Source organism: Lissotriton helveticus, chromosome 1_1 (assembly GCF_964261635.1).
Source record: "Lissotriton helveticus chromosome 1_1, aLisHel1.1, whole genome shotgun sequence".
Lineage (NCBI taxonomy): Eukaryota > Metazoa > Chordata > Amphibia > Caudata > Salamandridae > Lissotriton > Lissotriton helveticus.
Genome location: NC_136057.1, coordinates 1863285893 through 1863307863, shown reverse-complemented (window position 1 = coordinate 1863307863; position 21971 = coordinate 1863285893). Strand labels below are relative to the sequence as shown.

Below are 21971 nucleotides of genomic sequence, written 5' to 3'. Positions count from 1 at the left end.
CCAGTATTCTTTATGAACAAAGGGGCACAAGCGTTAAATCAAAAGCACAGTATAACATACAAAGTTGCACAATTATGGATGAGGGCGGGGGGCCACTCAGACCATGTACTAAGAAAGTGGTATAAGAGATACCAATCGAACAGTGGTTAGGCCTAGGGCCTAGGGAATCGCTGGGAGCAGTCGGGACAAGCAATGCTGAAGTCGGGAAAAGCCCGGAGGGTTCGGGTGCAGTGCTTAAAGCACACGCATGCACCAATGTAAGTCAATGGTGCGTAAAAGTTACACAAACAGAGTTTTAGGATACTTCCGATGAACCTAGAAGGACAAAACTTTAGACACAGACCCTAGAGGTGTGTACCAGTGTGGGAACACCAGCGTTGCAATGTTACCTCACCCACAGGAAGCGGGTGCATAGGGTCGAAGTGGCGTCGGGTTTCGTCACGCAGGTTCTGGGTGCTTGAAGCTGAAGATGCTGCAGGCGATGTGAAGGAGAAGTGTCCGGTGTGATCCAAGGGTGGATCAGAGTCGAAAAGTACCTGAAAGCAGAGGGGACAGAGTCTGGGTCACTCAGCAGTGACCAGGGTGGAACCAGGACGCAACCAGGCAATGTCGGGCGCAATCAGGTGGTTGTTGAGGAGCTTCTCACCGCTGCCACATGGGCTCTGGGGCATCTGCGACGTCCAGGAGCGGGTCACGAGCTGTCCCACGTAGGCTCTCACTGTCGGCTTCAAGATTGGAGCAAACAACACTTGGCAAGAGCAATCCACGCGGAACTGGAAGATTGCTTCTCACTCAGACCAGGAGGGTCAGAGTGGGTGCTCCTTTTCAGAGGAGCTGGTGCAAGTCTGGAGCAACCAGAATCACAAGTCGCATTTAGGTTTTCACCGGCACAGGGGCCACAAACCAGCTGGCAAGTGACCGGGCCAACGCGTTGAGCCAAAGAAAGCAGAAGGGCCCCACGCAGCACTCGTTGAATGTAGAGGGGTGAACTTCGGTGCAAGAGTGGCTCAGGGTTGGGGCTTCTCAAACCCCGGTGTACAGCTTCGAGGGTCACTCGTGGGCTGCAAGGTCAGCGTCTCGTGGTCTTTTCAAGATGGCGTGCCCCACGCTTCTGGTCGCCTCCACGGGTCTCAGCTCTGCAGGGACTGTGGATCGGGCTGTAAGAAGGCAGGCAAGCTTAATCTCGTCGATCTCTGTCGCTCGAGTTCCGGCGGGAACTGCAACAAAGCAGACGTCGAGGTGCTGGATGGTGCCTGTTTGCACAGGGTGGTCACTCCTTGACCACAAGGGAGATTCTTCAGTCTTCTACGTCGAGTAGGATGTCGAAGGGTCCAGAGTTTCGTTTCTTATGTTTCATCAGGATAATCTGAAGTGCATTGGCACTGCTCCCATTCTTATACCAATCTAGGGGGCTGGATTACCTGCTAGGTCCCCTCCTATGGGTGGGACCCAGGAAGGGGGTGGGTACACCCCTTTCCTTTGATCCAGGCCGCGCTGGGACGGGGGCTGGTGTGCCCCAGAACCGGTTTGGCCGGATTATGCAAGGGGCAGCCTTGTGCTCCCCATGCAGTGTCTGGTTTCTTTCAAACCTCCCTGCTACAATCCACTATCTCCTGTCTGGGGGGGTGTGACACCTCCCTGCGACAGGAAACCCTTTGTCCAGGCCTCCTTGGCTGAGTTTCGGTCAGCTGCAAGAGGTCAGACCCGTGTCTGTGGCAGAAGCATCCATCTTGTGGATCTGAGTCTCTTTTAAAAATCAACCGCATTTTAGTAAAGTAACATGTCTTCTCCCTCTAGAGGGGTGGAATGCTATCCCCGTCGCCAGGACTGGCGAGGGGATAGTATTCCAAATCGTATGACACCTTACACGACATGTTTTGATAAAGCCAAACCAAAGTTGCCCTATAACCGCGAGGATTATAATGCACTTAATAGTATATGGTATGGCATTATCCCGGAACAGCTTAGGGACTTGTTCCCGACGGCTGCAGACAGGCTCAGCTCATGCTAGAGCTCCATCTCACATTAAACCACGCACTCTGCCTCCAGGATTGATAAGGCCTTCCATAGGAGTGGCTCACAGGTTTATATGTGTCCAGATATAGGTTTAGATATAGGTATACTATATCTAAGCAAGAGGTGATTACACCATCTTGCCCCAGCTGATTGATCAGCCAGTTGTGTCGATTTAAGAACCAGCCAGGGGTGGCAAAAGATATGCTGCAGCACCTGGTAGGCCTTGGTGGCACCTATGCCCTGAGCACCTATAGTGCATAGTACAGGGGCTGACAAGGAGTCCATTTCCAATTGTGGTATGTACCTATAGCACATGTATTACTAATTAAGAGAGAGAACAGCAGGCTGGGGGTCTGATTAGCAGGCCCACAGCCTCAGTAAGTCGAAAACCAGTGAAGCAAAAATTTGGGGTGACCATAGGATAGCAGACCCTACTCTCCTACAATTTACAAAAGGAAAATAATGCCAGAGACTCCTTTAGAGTCATACAAAATCCCTCTGAAAAGAAAAGGACTCTGCAACCTCATCTGTTCTTTCCGAGCCTGTGGAGTCCTATGAACAAGACTATTCCTATTCCCCCACAAGCGCCTATGAGGATATGGGGAGGGATACAATGAAGAGGAGTTCAATTATCCTGCTGACACAGATCAGGATGACCAACAAGCCTGGACTGACCCTGTTGACCCTGGTGAGCCACATAGCACACCTGAAGTTCAGTCCTATACCATCAAAACCTCGCCTACTGAGGATACGGCTGCGTTTAACGCTTTAATTGAAAGGGCAGCCAAAAACCATGATGTGGACATGCATGCTGACCCAGTAGAGGAGGACTTTTTGTTTGATACTTTCTTAACATCAGAAAGATCAGTAAAAACATTGCCTATGCTAAAGGGTGTTCTCAAACACGCTGCTGACATCTTCAAGGAGACTACGAGGGCACGGGTTGTAAACCCGAGGATTGAAAAGAAGTACCGGCCTGCACCTGTGGACCCTACGTACATCAAAGGCCAGCTCCCGTTGGACTCCCTCGTCGTGGCTAATGCTCGTAAGAGGGCAAACTCTCAAACCAGTGGTGATGCTCCCCCTCCGGACAAAGAATCCAAAATCTTTGAAGCATCTGGCAAGCGAGTAGCGGCTCAAGCAGCAAATATTTGGAGGATCTACAATACACAGGCCTTATTAGCCAGATACGATAGGGCACACTACGACACGTTAGAGCAGCTACTGCAACACCTGCCTGAGGCTTATAAGGAAGGAGCAGAAATGCTGATACAAGAGGGGAAATTAATTTCAAATGCGTCAATCAAATGTGCGCTAGATGCAGCAGACACGGCAGCTAGGGCCATAAACACAAGTGTGATGCTTAGAAGGCATGCCTGGCTACGTATCTCTGGTTTTAAGACGGAAATACAAACTACTTTACTCAATCAGCCGGTTAACCCTGATTTTCTCTTTGGACCTGATGTAGACACAACCCTTGAGAAAATTAAGAAAGACACAGACAGCAAAATCCATGGGGGCTCTGCAGTCACAACAGTTATGGGGCAGTTCCTTTCGTCGCTCCGGTAACAGGGGAGCCTCCAGGGGTCAAGCATCACAATAAGCCCAATACAACAGAGGGGGCACGCAGACCTCCTATAACAAGAACAATAGGGGTGGCTATCGTGGGAACAGCACCAAAGGCATAGGACGCGGAAATAATAAAGCCAGATCCTCCGCCACCAATAAACAGTGACGTCTTGTCACTGCCCCCGACCATATAACACCAGTCGGGGGAAGACTCCAGCAGTTCCTGCCAGTCTGGGAAGGCATAACCACAGACAGGTGGGTGAGAGACCTTATCCAACACGGCTATTGTCTAGAACTAACTTCCACTCCACCCAACATACCCCCAAGACACCGTCCTATGTCCGCAGAGCACATGCACTTATTGCAGCGAGAAGTACTCTGCATGCTGCAAAAAGGGGCCATAGAACTCTTGCCTTTACATCAGCAGGGTACAGGGGTGTACTCACTGTACTTCTTAAACCCAAAAAAGGACGGGTCTCTCAGGCCCATTCTAGACCTCCGACCCCTAAACCAGTACCTCTTGTCAGAACACTTTCACATGCTGACTTTACATCAGGTACTGCCATTGCTCACTCAGGGAGACTTCCTAGCAACCCTAGACCTAAAGGATGCATATTTCCACATTCCCGTTCACCCAGCGCACATGAAATATCTCCGGTTCACCATAAACAACCAGCATTACCAGTTCAAGGTCCTGCCTTTCGGGGTCACTACTGCCCCCAGGGTGTTCACCAAGTGCTTAGCGACAGTGGCGGCGCATCTTCGGAGACAACACATCCATGTCTATCCTTATCTGGACGACTGGCTTGTTCAAGCAAAGTCAGCCCAGCAATGTGCCAGACACTTGTCCCGCACAATTCACCTCCTACACAGTCTAGGATTTTCACTAAATTACCCAAAATCTCACCTTCAGCCCGCACATGTGCAGCAGTACCTGGGTGCGACAATCAACACTCTAACAGCGACAGCGCACCCAACCTCAGCCAGAGTCAACAGCATGCAATTGCTCATTCAGAAATTCAGGCCCCAACAATCACTCCCAGCGCAGGTATTCATGCAGCTGATGGGTATGATGGCCTCCTGCATCTTCATAGTCCCTCACGCAAGACTACACATGTGTCCGCTTCAGGAGTGCTTAGCACGACAGTGGAACCAGGCTCACGGACATCTAAAAGACCTAGTGTTGGTGACCGGTCGTGCATACAACTCTCTGCATTGGTGGAACACACAAAACCTTTGCAGGGGACGACCGTTCCAAGAGCCTGTACCACAGATAGTGCTGACAACGGACACCTCTCTACAGGGTTGGGGAGCGCATGTCCTCCATTATACAGTGCTGGGGCTATGGACAGCGCAGCAGCAAAAGATGCATATCAACCTGTTGGAGCTCATGGCGATCTTCATGGCAATGAAGGCCTTCAGACTGCATCTGTGCAACAAAGTCGTGCTGATCCGGACGGATGACTTGACTGCCATGTATTACATCCAGAAGCAGGGAGGCACGCACTCTCCACAATTGTCTCATCTAGCCCAGAGCATGTGGAAGTGGGCCATTCAAAGGAACATGTTCCTCATGGCGGAACATCTCCCAGGCAAAGACAACCAGATGGCGCACCTGCTCAGCAGGCACAGCCACCAAATGCACGAGTGGGAGATACACCCCTCAGTGCTCCAACCATATTTCCAGCAGTGGGGTCATCCAGAGATAGACCTATTCGCCACAAAGGAAAACGCAAAATGCCAAACCTTCGCCGCCAGGTTCCCACACCCGCAGTCTCAGGGCAATGCGATATGGATGAATTGGTCAGGCAGATTTGCGTACGCTTTTCCTCCAGCACCGCTCATACCGCTGGTGGCACGCAAACTGCGGCAGCACTCCATGACGCTCATCCTAATTGCTCCAACGTGGGCACGGCAAGCGTGGTACACCACGTTCCTAGAGCTTTCAGTGGTGCCTCACCAACGGCTGCGCCTCAAGCCCAGTCTCCTCACTCAGAACCGTGGAGACATTCAGCACCCAGATCCGCAGCAGTTGAACCTTGCAATATGGCTCCTGAGGTCATAGAGCTTGGCTACCTCAACCTGCCCCCTGACTGTATGGACATCATCAAAGAGGCAAGGAGACCTACAACCAGGGCATGCTATGCGGCCAAATGGAAGCGGTTTGTCATTTACTGTTCTAATAATGACATAAATCCGCGCAAAACATTATATGTTATTTGTTGCATCTATACAGGTGCAATCTGGCGTATAGTTCCATTCGGGTACATTTGGCCGCAATGGCAGCTTATCTTCAAAACAGACAGCATCTTTCTCTTTTTAGAGTGCCAGCCATTAAAGCTTTTATGGAAGGACTCAAAAGAGTAATTCCTCCCAGACACCCTCCTTCACCTGTCTGGAATCTAAACATAGTTCTCACCAGACTAATGGGACCACCCTTTGAACCTCTTCACTCTTGTGAGATACAGTTTCTAACATGGAAAGTGGCTTTTCTGGTAGCAATAACATCGCTACGGAGAGTTAGTGAGCTTCAAGCCCTAACTATTCAGGAGTCCTTCATACAGATTCATACTAATCGGGTGGTGCTGCGTACCAACCCGAAATTCATGCCTAAGGTGGTTTCGCAGTTCCACACTAACCAAACCATAGAACTGCCTGTTTTCTTCCCAAATCCAGACTCTGTGGCAGACAGGGCACTGCACACACTGGATGTTAAAAGAGCTCTCCTGTATTACATAGACAGGACGAAGGATTTCAGGAAAACTAAGCAACTGTTTGTTGCCTTCTCTCCACAACACAAAGGCAACCCCATTTCCAAGTCAGGTATAGCCAGATGGATTGTTAAGTGCATACAAATCTGTTATCAAAAAGCTAAACGCACATTAACAGTCCCCCCACGAGCGCATTCCACACGCAAGTTAGGGGCATCCATGGCTTTCCTAGGTAACATTCCTCTAGAGGATATATGTAGAGCAGCCACATGGACCACCATACACACATTCACCAAACACTACTGCGTGGATGTACACTCCAAACAGCAGGCTGCTGTAGGTCTGGCTGTTCTCAGAACTCTTTTTCAGACTTCTGCAGCTGACACGGGCAACCGCCGCTAAGGAGGATACTGCTATTTATTCTATGCACAGATATAAATTCAGCAGCCCACATGCCTCGAACGGAATATGCTACTTACCAGTATGCATCTGTTCTTGGCATGTAGGGCTGCTGACATTTATATCGCTCGACCACACTACCAAAAATGGAGAGTACGGTTCTATCTAACTTTACCTCTGCCTACCTTTGGGGTTCCACTGGACCCTGTGCACACTATACCTCACTTTGGTATATTATATACAGAGCCAGCTTCCTACAGGAATGTGAAGTAAGAAAAACTCTGGGTTCAAGCCGCGTGGCACCTGTCACCGCACCATGTTGGTCACGGACCCCCACTTGGTGTGTCTAAGGTGCTTTGAGCGCGACCATGACTCTAAGTTGTGCTCCGACTGCCAGGCCATGGCGCCGAAGGCTTTGAAGGAGCGGTCCCTAAAGCTGCTCTCTGCCCGGGGTCCGGCACTGCAGAGGTTGCCTGGCTGAGAACATGTGTTTTTTTGGGGATGTCCAAGCTAACCTCAGGGACATGCCCTTTGATGGCTCACGTCTCTTCAGAGAGAAAGCTGATTCTCCCCTTGAGCGTTTCAAGGACTCTCATTCAACGGCCAATTCCTTAGGCCTCATCACAACTTCTTGGCCTCTATCTGCCTTTTGCTCCTTTCATGGCAATGGAAGGGGCTACCAACCGCGTCAACCCTACTCAGGCCAGCGGGTGCTGCAAGTTCAGCAACCTCTGCTGGGCCATGGGACGCTGTTCACCACGGGTCCGGAGGTCAGAAGTCGAGCCAAGCCATGATCCCCTCCACCGCAAAACCTTCCTAGTCTGATCCTCCAGGATCACTTACAGCCAGTCGGTGGCAGTGTACGCCATCATCTCCACCACTGGCAGGACATCACATCGGACCGCTGGGTGTTGCAAATTGTCGGAATTGGTTAGTCCCGGACCATCAAGATTACTCCTCCATCTGTCACAAATATACGATCGGGTGATGGAGGATCACCTTGCCCTGCTCCGCGAGGAAGTCAAGACTCTCTTGGCCAAGGGAGCTATAGTGCGGGTACCTGGGCCAGAGATAGGCTATGAGTTTTATTCCCGCTATTGTCTGGTCCCAAAGAAGGGCAGAGGCCTTCGTCCTATCCTAGATCTCAGAGCCCTCTACTACTCTCTCAAAAAGGAGAAGTTCAAGATGCTCACCCTTGCTCCGTTCTTGTCTGCCCTAGACCCAGGAGACTGGATGGTAGCGTTGGACTTGCAGGATGCCTATTTTCATATTCCTGTCCTGCCTGCCACCGTCGCTACCTGCGATTTACCGTGGGCTACAAGCACTTTAAATTGCAGTGCTCCCCTTCGGCCTCACCAGCCCCCTCGGGTGTTCACAAAGGTGATGGCAGTGGTTGAAGCCCATCTGCAGAGATCAGGGTTCCAGTCTTCCCCTATCTTGATGACTGGTTGTTAAAAGTGGGCTTGTCCCAAGCAGTTGGCACCAACCTCCTGCATTAGCTGGGGTTCATAATCAATGTGCTGAAGTCACACCTGACCCCCTCTTAGACGCTGCCTTTCATTTGAGTAGTTTTGGACACAATGCAGTTTTGGGCTTACCCTCCCGAATGTAGAGTCCAGGATATTCAGGCTATGATACCGATGTTTCAGTCTCTATCCTGGATTTCGGTGAGAATGACTCTGAGACTGTGGGCCTCATGGCCTCCTGAATCCTGCTAGTGAACTAGGTACGGAGGCACATGCAGGCACTGCAGTGGGACCCTAAGTTCCAATGGGATCAGCATCGAGGAAATCTCACCGACCTGGTTCAGATTTCAGAGGGCACCGTGAGAGACCTACAGTGGTTGCTAACAGACTGCGATTGGTTCAAGGGCAGACTCCTCTCCCTTCCCCACCCAGATCTCACAGTAGTGACGGATGCGTCCCTTCTGGGATGGGGTGGCTGTCTGGGGGAGGTAAAGAGCAGAGGACTCTGGTCTCCGACGCAAGCCAAGCTCCATATCAACCTTTTGGAGCTTCAGGCGATCCGACTGTCACTGAAAGCCTTTTTCCCATCGATAAAGCGAAGGCTCGTACAGGTGTTCACGGACAACACTACCGTCATGTGGTACTGCAACAAACAGGGCTGAGTGGGGTTGTGGACTCTTTGTCAAGAGGCCCTGTCTCTCTGCACTTGGCTTGAACATCAGGGCATTTGCTTGGTGGTTCAACACCTGGCCTGTTCTCTGAATGCCAGGGCTGACGTGTTCAGCTGAAAGTGCCCTTCGCAATCACAAGTGGCGTCTCCATTCAGAGATGGCATAAGGTCTCTTTCAGCTGTGGGAAGAGCCTTGGTTATATCTGTTCGCCTCCGAAGAGACTGCACAATGTCAGCAGTTTTGTGCGTTGGAGGTTCCAAGGTGGCACTTGCTCGCTGACGCTTTTCGCCCAGGTGGAGTTCATGCCTCCTATACGTTTTTCCACACCACTCCTGCCCAGAGTGCTCAAGAAGACCAGGAGCGACGAGCACAAGTTATTCTTATAGCTCCAGACTGGGCACTGAGAGTTTGGTATCCCAAGCTTCTAGACATGAGCATAGACCCTTCCGGTCAGGTTGCTCCTTCGAGAGGAACTTCTGCCACAGCAGCAGGTAAGCGTCCTCCACCCGAACCTGTCCACTCTCTGCCTCCTTGCATGGAGATCGAGCAGCGACAGTTAACTGCTTTTGACCTTCCTCCCAAAGTCTGTGAGGTTATTTTGACAGACTGGTGTCCCTCCACGAGATTGTTTTACGCCTGCTGATGGAACAAATGTTGTAAATATTGTACAGGCTGGTCTATTGACCCTTTATCTGTAACTTTATCTGATGTCCTGTTTATACTTCCCTTGGCCCATCTTTCCTTGGCCCATAAGGGATCTGCTCTGGGCACCTCAAAGGGCTATCTTTTGGCCCTTTCCTCTTTTCTTCGGCTGCCTGATCAGCCTTCGCTTTTCAAATCACCTCTGGTGCAGAGATTCTTGAAGGGGTGTTAACCCACTTGTTTCCTCCTTCACTTTGTATCATGCCACAGTGGGACCTTGGTGTGGTTCTCACTGATGTGTGCATGGTTTGAGCTGCTGCACAAGTGCCCTCTACGGCTGCTCATCTTCAAAACAGCCTTCTTAGTGGCAATAACTTCTGCCAGGATGGCGAGCAAACTGCAGGCACTGTCATCACAGCCTCCTTTCCGGACAGTCTTCCCAGATAAAGTGGTGCTCCGCACAAGGGCATATTTTCTCCCTAAGGTGGTGACACCCTTTCACATGGGACTGTCTATTACTCTTCCCACCTTCTGTGCACCACCGCACCCTTCTAAGGAAGAGGAGCTTCTCCACCGTCTTTAACCAAACAAAGCGTTATCGTTCTATCTTGATCGAACCAAAGAGTTCTGGGTGGATGACCAACTCTTTGTAGGGTATGTGGTTTCGAACAAAGGCTGTGCTGTCCGATAGATGACTATAGCCTGAGTTATCCTCTGTATCAAAATTTACCACATCTTAGCGAACAAAAGTTCCCCCTGTACGTCTTATAGCCCATTCTACCAGGGCAAACGTGGCCACCACGTGTCTCCAGCATGGTGTCCCAGTTTCTGATATCTGCCAAGTAGCCATGTGGGCATCGCTGTACACGTTCGCCAGTGACTAATGCCTGGATTCCCAACTTTCCAGAGATTACCTATTTGGTCACTCTGTTTTGCAGGATTTTCTGGTCTAAACCTTTCCGCAGTCCCTCCTCTGGGGATGTTATTGATTCAGAATCTGTTTGAAGGTAAGGAATCTGCAGGTAGATGTCTCTATCAGATGGACAAGTTACTTATCTTCGGTAATGCCTTATCTGGTAGAGACATGATCCAGACGCAGATTTCTTACCGACTTACCCATCCTTCCACACTGCTGAATTGTTTTTAGTGTCTGGGATGTTCTTCTTCAGGGCTTTAGCTGTTAATTTTTTAACAGACCATGGTCAGTTACTTCATGGCTTCGAGCTTCTGGCATGGAAAGTTGTGAATAGTACTGACGTCAGCGTGCTGGGGTGGCGGTTCTATTGACGACGTGGATGTCACGACATCGACGTCATGCGAAGTTGACCGACACCAATAACCAGTGCTCAGGAGTACTGCCAAGAAAAATCTTCTGGATCCAGCCTGACACCTGGAAAGGTAAGGAATATGCGGGTAGATCATGTCTCTACTGGATAAGAAGTTACCGAAGGTAAGTAACTTGTCCTTTAGTACAAATGAGTGGTCTTGGATTCAGTCTTTGAGTGTGTGTAACCATTTCTTGCCTGAGTGTGTACAACAAATGCTTACCACAACCCTCTGATAAGCTTAACTGCCCAACCACACTATACAAAAGAGTACAGTTTTATTTACTTTGTGAAACCTAACTCCCAAAAGTACTTACCGATAACTCAATTTCCTCCCATCGGATTGCATTGACTGCTTTTCTGTAAAAAAGTTCTGTGTGGAGTGGAAATTCTATGAAAAATCATACAAGTGTGTTTTGAAAACAAATTGCATTACTTAACTTTATCCAGGAAGTGTCCCAGTGTGGCATCCAGGTATACCACACTAAGTAACAACAGTGATCTGAAAAGTAACTCACAAAGTAATTTCAAAAGTAACTGAAAAGTAATTTCAACTGTTTATGAACAAATGACTTGCCTGTAACCAATCCAATTGCATTCAACTGTATTCAAACTGTAGTCAGCTGCATTATTCTTGCAAAGTACTATTACACTTGCCTGTACCGGCCTGGCTTGGTCTAGAAATAAAAAACAACTAAATAATATTTTTATACAAACACATTGGTCTGAGTTCAGTCTTTGAGTGTGTGACATTTCTTGGCTGAGTGTGTACAATAAATGCTTAACACTACCCTCTAATAAAGCCCTACTGCTCGCCCACACTACCACAAATATAGAGTAAGGTATCTACTTTATCCTCTGCTTACCGTGGGGATCCACTGGACTCTGTGCACACTATACCTTACTTTGGTATAGTATATACAGAGCCAACTTCAAACTGTAAGGTATTATTTATTTTAGCCTCTGGGGATTCACTGGTCTATGTGCACACTATACATTACTTTGGTGTAGTATTTGCAGAGCTAGCTTCCTACAAACCTCTCCCCTCTGCAACAGCTAAACCACTGGACCCGAGAAACAAAAATGGGACAGGATACAGCCATATATCCAGCACTGCCATCATTGAACTTCAGAAGAAAGATACAAATGCTATGTCTGGTGGGAAGTATTCCGCAACATTATTAATGCTTGTGTGAAAGTTAAAGTTATAATTAAAATCTTATATTGCGTTACGTAAACACTCATTTTTTAAACTGGTAACATTTCTTGACCACATAGAACGTAGTTCTAAAATAAAAGAATTTGGCATTCTAAAGCTGCTTCTTCGTTAAAATAGCAATTTTTAGCATTTGGTTGTTCTGAGTTGTGACATATGTAATATTTTATGCTCCAAAATAGCTGACCGTTCTAGCACAATTTTATGTATTTATGGTAATAACTTGTCGAACTTGAGTCCCTTCCATTTTAAGCTTTTAGTTTGAGACGCTCGATCTGAGTCTGTATATTACTTTATATGTGTCCGTTTTTTAATTGGATTGTGCCTAATTTCTGCATGGGCACTCATGTACCTAGCAGTCAGTCAGAGAATCGGGAGGGTGTTGCAGTACGATCAAGCAAAACCACAATGCACATCAAATGTGACGATATAACAAGTAGTTTGTAGCGAGTGAACATTAGAACGGTCATGTGAGGTGCTCTTAAAAAAAAAGAAAAAAGTAGTTCCTAAAGCAGTTGCTCTAATGGGAGCAGTTGATGGATAGTAGTATTTGATCCATGCTCTCGGGGAGGGCTAAACACAGGAAGAGGCATGACGCCTGTATGCCATTGGCAAATGAGGAGAAAGAATAGGGGAGCGATGATGGAGCCAGAAAATGCGAAGCCCATGGGTTCGGTGAAGCCCACAAAATATATACAACATATCTCTTCGAGACAGTGCATGCGCTGTCTAGAGCTGAGACCTACAAAGTAAAAGTGAAAGTAGAGCCTGAGTGGGTTGGTTTTCTTGAGGACCTGCTACTTTGCTATGTTGTGCTCCATCACTATTTTTCTCACTGATTGGCCTGTGCTCTCCATTCCTTTCTTTTAGTACTTGGATGAAGATCTGAAGGTTGCTGGGAAATTCAAAGGCAATGATTACAGCCAGTACTCTCCCTGGTCCTGTGAGACCATCGGCTCCTACATCGGAACCAAAGACGCCAAACCCAAAGATGCTGGGGCTGCTGGGAATGTTGAGATGACGGTAGGTGTTCAATGGGGAAATGCTTTAAAGTTGGCCTATGCAATAATATGTGGGAAATTGGAGAAAAGGGATAGTGTCAGTATGCTTCTCTCTAGACTTGTAAATGTCCGTAACTTTGTCTCCTCTTTTGATATTAGTCCGCCCTGCCAGTGTAGCTACTGGCACCTTACATTTGACCGGTAATTCCTTGATCGTTTCTATTTTGTATCTTTCTCTACCTTGCAAATGGGCAAAATACTCTCACACCTTAAAGTTCTGAGTTCATGGCATTAATTAATAACTTGAAAGTGAATTGTGTCTACAGCTCTATTGTTTCTGCTTTACGCTTGTAAATATTTTTGAGGTTTAAAACTAGCATAAAGCTCTGTCGCACCTTGCCTTAAATTGTCATAAACTGCCTTAGAAAGAGGACTTCACACTTAGTTCCCTAATATTGGTTTAATTGCTTCTGAAACAGACTTTGTCTACAGCGAAGCAGTGTCCTTGCTTGGGAAACTAGATTTTGCTTTCCGAGATATAGTAATATTTTTATGATTACTATATATGCTTGTATGATTATCTGAGGTGGGATGGCTGGAAACTCACTACCACAGTTCAGGGCGCAAAAATTCCACTCGCCCACTCACATTTCCAAGCCAGATTTAATTAAGACGGGCTATTTTTAGGTCTTACACTTCCTTTCTGGCGAATAGAAAAACAAACTGACTTTTGACCTCTGTCTCTGAAAGCAGAGCAAATGTGAAAAGATACCAAGATTTAAAGGCATCTGTATTGCTCACTAAGTGAATGAGCAATAATGTCTTTAAATCTTGTTAACTTGTCACATTTGCTTGGCTTTCAGAGACAGAGGTCAATTACATTACAGTTGGGTCAAGTAGATTTTTAAGTTACTAGCCCTGCAGGTCTAGTTACTATTTCTCTGTATTTTTGAGCACTGCAGTCGACTTGTTAAGCATAAAAAGCCTTGTAGTCATTCCATATTCTAAAGATAGCTCGGCTGTGTGAGAAAGTGCCCTCTTTCTGCATGGTTGCCACCACTTTTTGCTGAATTACTGATGTACTGTGACTGAGTGTGCCTAGGCTCCCGCTAATCGGGTACCCAGGGCCTATGTTCTTTCCCTAAAACTGCATTGAAGCTTAAACTCAATGGTCATCTCTATTCACAGGTCAGCCCCTGGTAAATGGTACGACAGGTACCCAGGGCACTGTGACCAGAAAAGGCCTCTAAGGGCTGCAGCACTTATTGTGCCACCCTTAGAGGTCCTGTACCCTGACACTCACTGCCTTTGCAGGCTGCGTGTCTTGGTGCAGAACAAAGTGAAGAGTCGACATGGCACACATACCTGTGTGCCATGCCTACACCCCACTGCCCTCGCATAGGTCAGTCACCCCTTCTAGCTGGGTGCACTATACCAGTGGTGAGGGTACAGGTGCATGAGCCATGTACCCCTACAGTGTCTAAGTCCATTCTTAGACATTGTAAGTGCAGTGCTGCCATTAAGAGTATATGGTGCTGGGAGTTTGTCATTATCAACTCCACAGCACGATAATGGCTACACCCAAAACGGAGAAGTTAGGTATCAACCTCTCAGCGCATTAAAACCTCACTGACGCCAGTGTGGGATTTAATTAAAAATGCACACAGAGGGTATCTTAGAGATGCCCCTTGAAAACTAACCTACCACTAGTGTCAAGGCTGAGTGGCTGCTTTCAGCTGCCACCACCAGACATGTTTCTGGACTCCTGGGTCGAGAGCCTGCTGCTCTCTGGGGCCTGAAACAATGCACATCCTGGGACGAGGTGCCAAGCCTCCTCCCCCAGATTGGGCAGGGTTCACGAGGTGGTAGCTTCAAAGGCTTGCCGCCTTTGTGAGCTTCCCCAGGTCACTTGCTGCTTTCAGCAACTGGTCCCAACTGGTTCTGACCCCCACTTTGGGTGGGAGAACCAGCAGGAAAAAGAAGTAACCAAGAGAGGTGTCCCCACTTCTGCCAACTCCACCCCTCAGGTGGGGAAGGTGAGGTGAAGCACAACTTTCATTATCCAGTATTATGGGTGTCTTTCATAGATTCACATGCCTGAATCTTTCCCAGTCGTCGAGATGGGAGTCTCCGGTATATAGAAAAGCAATGTCCCATGGACATATAAAGAGAAAAGTAGGCCTAAGGGCCTCACCTTAGTAGCCTATCTGTGTCCTTATGTAAAAAGGACCAAACTCCTGAAGAGAGCCAATCAGCTAACACCTCCCTCTAGAACCTTCCTGTCAGGAGCCTCAGTCTCTCAGATTTTCTACCGCATGTTGTGCTAGGGAGTCTCCACCTGAGTTCTCCTCAGGTTTGCTTGTTTTAAGCTATTTCTTCACAAATTTGGATTACTTTCATCAAAATCTGACTATGGCTGACCCTCAGAAGAAGGGTCTCTTCAGAGCTTGTGCTTCTTGTAATAAGAAGAGATTACATATTGAGGATCAGCACAAGACATGCCTATACTGTCTGTATCCGGATCATTCGCCAAAGGAATGCAAAATTTGTAGAGCATTCTCTACAAAAACGCTTAAGGACAGAGCAGGACGACTTTTAATCTGGCTGAACAAACTTAAGACCAGAGACAACTTGGAGTCTTCAGAGGACGGTGAGATTGCTCCTCTAAATTATCCTTGAAGAGGCCAAGGGTTGCTTCGCCTAGCCCTACAGACGCTCCTCCTAAGAAGGCTGCTAAAAAGTCTTCAGGGGCTAAATCTTCAGCGTCTGACAAGGAAGTTCCTGCCTCAAGGAAGCTAGCGCCGTCGTCGACGCTATCGTCGGCGCAAAAGAAGGCTGTGTCTCCTGTCTATGTTTCCACTTCGACGACAAGAGTGTCAACGACGACGGCGTCGTCGGCGCATTCATCGTTGACGAAGACTACTCCCTCGTCGTCAGCGGGTAAGCCTGTGTCGTCGATTATTCTCATTAAAAATCAGTCGTCGAGGCTTAAAATCTCGTCGACGATGTCCGTGTCGACGACAAAGCTAAAGACGTTGACGCCTTTGCCGTCGACAAGGATTCTCTCGGCGACGGGTGTGCCGTCAACGAAGACATTGACGACGAAGAAGCCACCGTCGGCGGTGACGCCGTCGCCGAAGGTTGCATCGGTACAGTTACCGTCGACGAGAGCGACGATACCGTGGAAGCAGTCTGAGATGGTTCCACCGTCGACGGAAAGTGTGGCTACTATGCCGTCGACGACCCTACCGTCGTCGGGCCCAGTTTTGACAGATGAGACTGGTCTACAACAAGCCTCACAAAAAGTAAAGACCGTAAAAAAAGACGCTTACTCCAGACTTAACGTCTCCCAGTAGGGTGCAAAAATTGCCACCATCTTGTCTTCTACAGGATGACGACTCAGATGAGGAACAGGACATGCAGGCTACGAGTCCATCTCACCTGGTGGTGAAGTGCCAAAGCACAGACGATGAGGCCGATGAGGTGGAAATTCCTCAATAACTTACTGTTCAATCACAGGTTCAGACACAAATCACACCAATGGTATGTCTACCAGCGTCCATAGTATCAGACTTAAGGATTTTGATCCAGGACTACAAACAACGGTTTCCAGATTCTTCCGCCCCACAGGCAACGGGACCGGTTCCATCGACAACTAGGGTGAGTGGGTCTCCACGTGCTAGACCACCGCCCTTAGTGTCTCATCAGGAAAGGGAGCCAGTACCAGATCTTCCGTCTTCCGACGATGAGGAGGTAGAACAAGAAGAGGGTGAGGTCCAATCCGATCATGGGGACGATGTGGACTATATAGCTTCTTCTCCAGCCTCGCCTGAACCCGCAAGCTCAGATTCACCACCTGCAGACATAGGAGGGTTCCACAATCTGGTAGAGAGCGGCCAAAAGGTTCCATACGACTATGGAATCTCATGAAACAGACTGTTTTCTTTATGATTTTAAGGACCCGATTAAGAAGACAACCAGATCCATTCCCATCATCGATCACATATGGGAGCAGGGTCTGCAATTAATGCAAACACCAGCCTCCGTATCGGCGGTTGCGCCAAGGCTGGATAAGAAGTACAAAGCCCCATCAACGGCACCAGCTTGCCTTACAGGTCACCCCAAACCGGATTCGGTGGTCACTCAGGCGGCGCAGAAAAATGCTAGGAACCCATCCTCACAGGTGACAGCTCCACCAGATAAGGAGGGCAGGAAGCTGGACAGCATTGGAAAACGGTTCTCTACCACCTCAGCCATGACAGTGAAAGTAGCAAACTCAATTGCACTGTTGGGAAGGTATAATCGGCAGTTGTGGGCTGACATTGCTCGGTATCTATCCGAGCTACCAGACGACACGAAAGAGGAGATTCAATCCCTACTCAAAGAGTGTCAAACATCGGCTTCTTAACTGATTGACTGTGCTATGGATGTAGCAATGATGGGTTTTAGGCAGCTAGCAGGGGCAGCAGCATTGCGAAGGCAGGGGTGGCTCAAAGCTACCTCATTTAGGCAGGAGGTGCAAGCCAAAGTCCTTGACATGCCTTACGACGGTCAACACCTATTTGGGGAAAAAATTGATGAGGCCCGGCAAGCGATAAAAAAGGATACGGACACAGCAAGAGCACTTGGCACACTTCAATTCAGAAATCAGTCCTTTCGAGGGAACAAGGGCAGAGGCCAATCCTCTTACAGAGGAAACTATCCAAACAGGTCCTCATATTCCTATAGTCAAGGCCGCTCACAGTTCCAGTCGCGACAGCAGCAGCAAAGTCGACAAACCTCTTATGGAAAATCCAACTATAGAGGGAAAAACCAAAAGAAAACCACTGGCGGACACCGATGACCTTTTCCAGCAGCCAGTCCCTCCACCATCTCATTCTTTCAAAATTGGAGGAAACCTGACCCACTACCTTCACAATTGGAAAGCAATGACAACCGACCGATGGGTGCTGCAATTGATACAATTTGGACACTCCAAAGAATTCAAAACAATTCCCCCGACAACTCCTCCTCGTATAATGCAACACAACAACATGCGATTGCTTCTTCAAGAAATCTCCTCTGTTAAAGAAAGGAGCAATAGAGCGAGTACCATCAGCTCACAAAGGGAAGGGATTTTACTCCCGCTTCTTCCTGATTCAAAAGAAGAAGAAATGGAGGCCCATATTGGATCTCAGGGCACTCAACGCATTCTTGAAGAGTCAATCGTTTCGCATGGTGACGATCCAGGAGATCTTGGGTCTCTTAGAGGAGGGGGATTTCATGACGTCTTTAGATCTACAAGACGCATACTTTCACATCCCTATCCACAAACGACACAGGAAATTCCTCAGATTTGCAGTAGCAGGTCAGCACTACCCATTCTGTGTCCTACCGTTTGGCCTCAAGTCTGCACCCAGGATTTTCACCAATGCCTCTCCCCGGTTGCAGCATTCCTCAGGCAACACGGACACCAAGTCTTCCCATATTTGGACGACTGGCTGGTAAAGGCACCATCTCTGGCAGACGCAACCGCATCCTCCAACGCCTGTCTGAATCTCTTCAGGCATTTGGGTCTGACACTCAACCACGAGAAATCTACTTTGCAGCCCTCCCGAGTCATTACCTTTCTCGGGGCGACATTGGATACGGCAAATGCGAAGGCATTCCCATCTCAGGAGCGGAAATACAAGCTTGTCTCTCTGGCCGCATCAGTGGCTTCAAGGAAGACTTTGCCAGTCCGTACCTTCAAATCACTCTTAGGGATGATGTCCTCGTGCATCCTGCTTATACCGCACTGTCGCCTCAGGATGCGTCCGCTGCAAGAGGGTCTGTCCAGTCAGTGGACCCAATGCTCGGGATCCTTCGAGGAACGCATTGCGATTACACAACAAATAACCAAGGCATTGCAGTGGTGGAGGTCGCTCAAGAACCTCTCTCAGGGATTGCCATTTCTGCTCCCTCCAGCTCCACACGTAAACGGATGCTTCTATGGAGGGTTGGGGAGCAGTCTCTCAGGAATTACAAATCAGTGGCAAGTGGATGAACCAGGAAAAACAGCTTCATATCAACCTCCTGGAGCTGAGAGCGGTTTTCCTAGCCCTGCAGGCTTTCCTACCACAGATCCAGAACTCCCCAGTGCTCGTCAGGACCGACAACACTACGACGATGCACTACTTGAACAAACGGGGAGGAACGCGTTCGCTCACACCATCGCGCGAATCGCAGAAGATCTGGAATTGGCTTGTTCTCCACAACATCTCGTTAAAAGCGGAGTACGTCCCAGGCAAGGACAATGTCATAGCAGATGCACTGAGCAGGCAGAGGTCTCTGTCCCACGAATGGGAACTCGACATGGAAATGGTAGCTTACATCTTTTCGGCGTGGGGAACACCGCAAATCGACCTGTTTGCGACCAGGGAGAACGCCAAATGCCAAAACTTCGCAAGTTGGCATCCCCAGTCAAGGTCCCTCGGAAATGCATTTTCCATAGCATGGCGCAACGTATTTGCGTACGCATTTCCGCCATTTCCAATGATTCTCAGGGTCCTCAGGAAGATGAAGGCGGAGCCTTGCACGTTGATTCTGATTGCCCCATTCTGGCCAAGACAGCACTGGTTCACGGACCTTCATCGCCTCTCACTACGGCCGCCAATCCGTCTGATTCAGCATCCGTCTCTGCTCATGATGAGCAACAAGCAGGTTCAACATCCGGATCTGAAATCTCTCAGGTTATCGGCTTGGCTCCTGAGTACCGAGAGTTCAGTAAACCGAGCATTCCGCAGGAGTGTAAAGACGTCCTAGCCAAGGCAAGAGCGGACAGCACTAACAAGACCTATTTCCTGAATTGGAAACGCTTCTGTATATGGTGTGCGGACAACGGTTTACGTCCCTTCCGCACCTCTCCGGAACAAATATTACCCTATCTGCTGCAGCTGGCGCAGTCGGGCTTGGCCCATGCATCCATTAGAGTTCATGTGGCTGCGATTTCAAGATTTAAAAGAACATTGAAAGGACCCTCCCTCTGGTCTAATAGATTGATAAAACAGTTCCTCAAGGGACTTTACAGATCCTTTCCTCGACCACGGATAATTCCTCCAACATGGCATCTCAATGTGGTCCTTAACCAATTGATGAAACCCCCTTTTGAACCCATCCATAGGGCGGATATCAAATATATTTCGTGGAAGACAGCCCTTCTACTAGCGCTTACCTCAGCAAGGAGGGTCAGTGAATTACAGGCTCTTTCCATACAGGACCCCTTCATGCAGTTTAAGGGTGACCGAGTGGTTCTCAGAACTAATCCTCGGTTTATTCCTAAAGTCCCGTCGGACTTCCACTTAAATGAGCCAGTGATCCTCAGGTCATTTTTCCCAAATCCCAGCACTGCAGCCGAAAGATCTCTGCACTCACTGGACCTTAGGAGGTGTCTAAAGTTTTATATTGATAAAACCAACAGTTTCAGGAAATCAACTCAGCTATTCATAGCCTTCAGTTCACTACGAAAGGGTATGCCGCATTCAAAACAAAGTATTTCAAGATGGATATCTTCGGCAATTGCCTTTTGTCATGACAGAGCTGGATGACCATTGCGGACAAAAGTCGGGGCTCACTCTACAAGGGCCATGTCCACTTCTGCGGCACTATTTGCAGGGGTGCCAGTTCTGGATATCTGTAGAGTGGCAACATGGAAGTCGCCGCATACCTTCACCAGGCACTACTGCCTGGATACGGAGATAATGAAGGATGCAGACGTGGGGCAAGCAGTGTTACGCCATCTGTTTCAGTAAGGTGAGCCTTCCTCTATCCCTCCATCCTTTGCTGGTATGCACATTTTATTATAATGTTTCTGGTTTATGGGTCTTGATGATTCATAGTGGCATGATATGTATTATCTCATGACTTGCATATGATATTCCACCAGAAATGTGCACAATGTATTGCTTGCTACTCTGATTCAGGCCTGTGAATCTATGAAAGGCACCCATAATACTGGATAAGAAATGCGTTACTTACCTGTAACTGCAGTTATCCAGTATTGGTGTCTTTCATAGATTCACATGCAACCCTCCCGCCTCCCCTGGAAGGACTCACCTATCTCTCTATTAGTATTACGCCTATCTAGCTTGGTGAGTACGAAAATCTGAGAGACTGCGGCTCCTGACAGGAAGGTTCTAGAGGGAGGTGTTAGCTGATTGGCTCTCTTCAGGAGTGTGGTCCTTTTTACATAAGGACACAGATAGGCTACTAAGGTGAGGCCCTTAGGCCTACTTTTCTCTTTATATGTCCATGGGACATTGCTTTTCTATATACCGGAGACTCCCGTCTCGACGACGGGGAAAGATTCAGGCATGTGAATCTATGAAAGACACCAATACTGGATAACTGCAGTTACAGGTAAGTAACGCATTTCGTCCACGCCATCTTGAAGATTTGGGGACCCACCAGGGACCGGCTTATACCCCCTCCCCCTGGAGGGTGGCATAATAGGGGGTGTACCCTCCCCAGGGAAGGGAACCATTGATCCCGGTCTCTTACCTACCTGTAACACCCCTAAATCTAGTATTTAGGGGAACCACTGAACTTTGCTTCCTCAGACAAGAATCTGCAACAAGAAAAGAAGGACCGAACAGCCATGCCAAAGCTAACAAGAGGAAGACGCCCACTGACTTGGCCCCAGCCCTACCAGCCTGTCTCCACCTCGAACCTGCTCCTGCGAAATCCCAGTGTGTCCTGCAGGCAGCAACCTCGAAAACCCCAAGAGGACCTGACTACCTTCAACTCCAAAGACTTTGTCTCCCGTGAGCACCAGATTTGTTAACCTACAACCTCTTACCCCGGCCGGACACCGCAAATCCACTACGCTCCACTCTGCACCCGCCGTCCACGACTCGAGTGGGCAAACACCACGTGGAGGACACCCCGGCAATCCGAACCCGAGATTGGGTGACCCCAGACCTGCCTCAAGACCCAGCC

At 48.6% G+C, this 21971-nt stretch overlaps 1 protein-coding gene across 12 annotated transcripts in view; it reads left to right on the top strand.

The window, feature by feature from the left end:
- RC3H1 (ring finger and CCCH-type domains 1) overlaps nt 1-21971 on the top strand; it is an 885277-nt gene that overhangs the window by 577440 nt on the left and 285866 nt on the right. For all 12 annotated transcript variants that reach the window (XM_078641742.1, XM_078641721.1, XM_078641675.1 and 9 more), the window contains one exon: nt 12886-13038. In XM_078641742.1, the coding sequence (XP_078497868.1) occupies nt 12886-13038 (153 nt within the window). The remainder of the gene's footprint in view (nt 1-12885; nt 13039-21971) is intronic.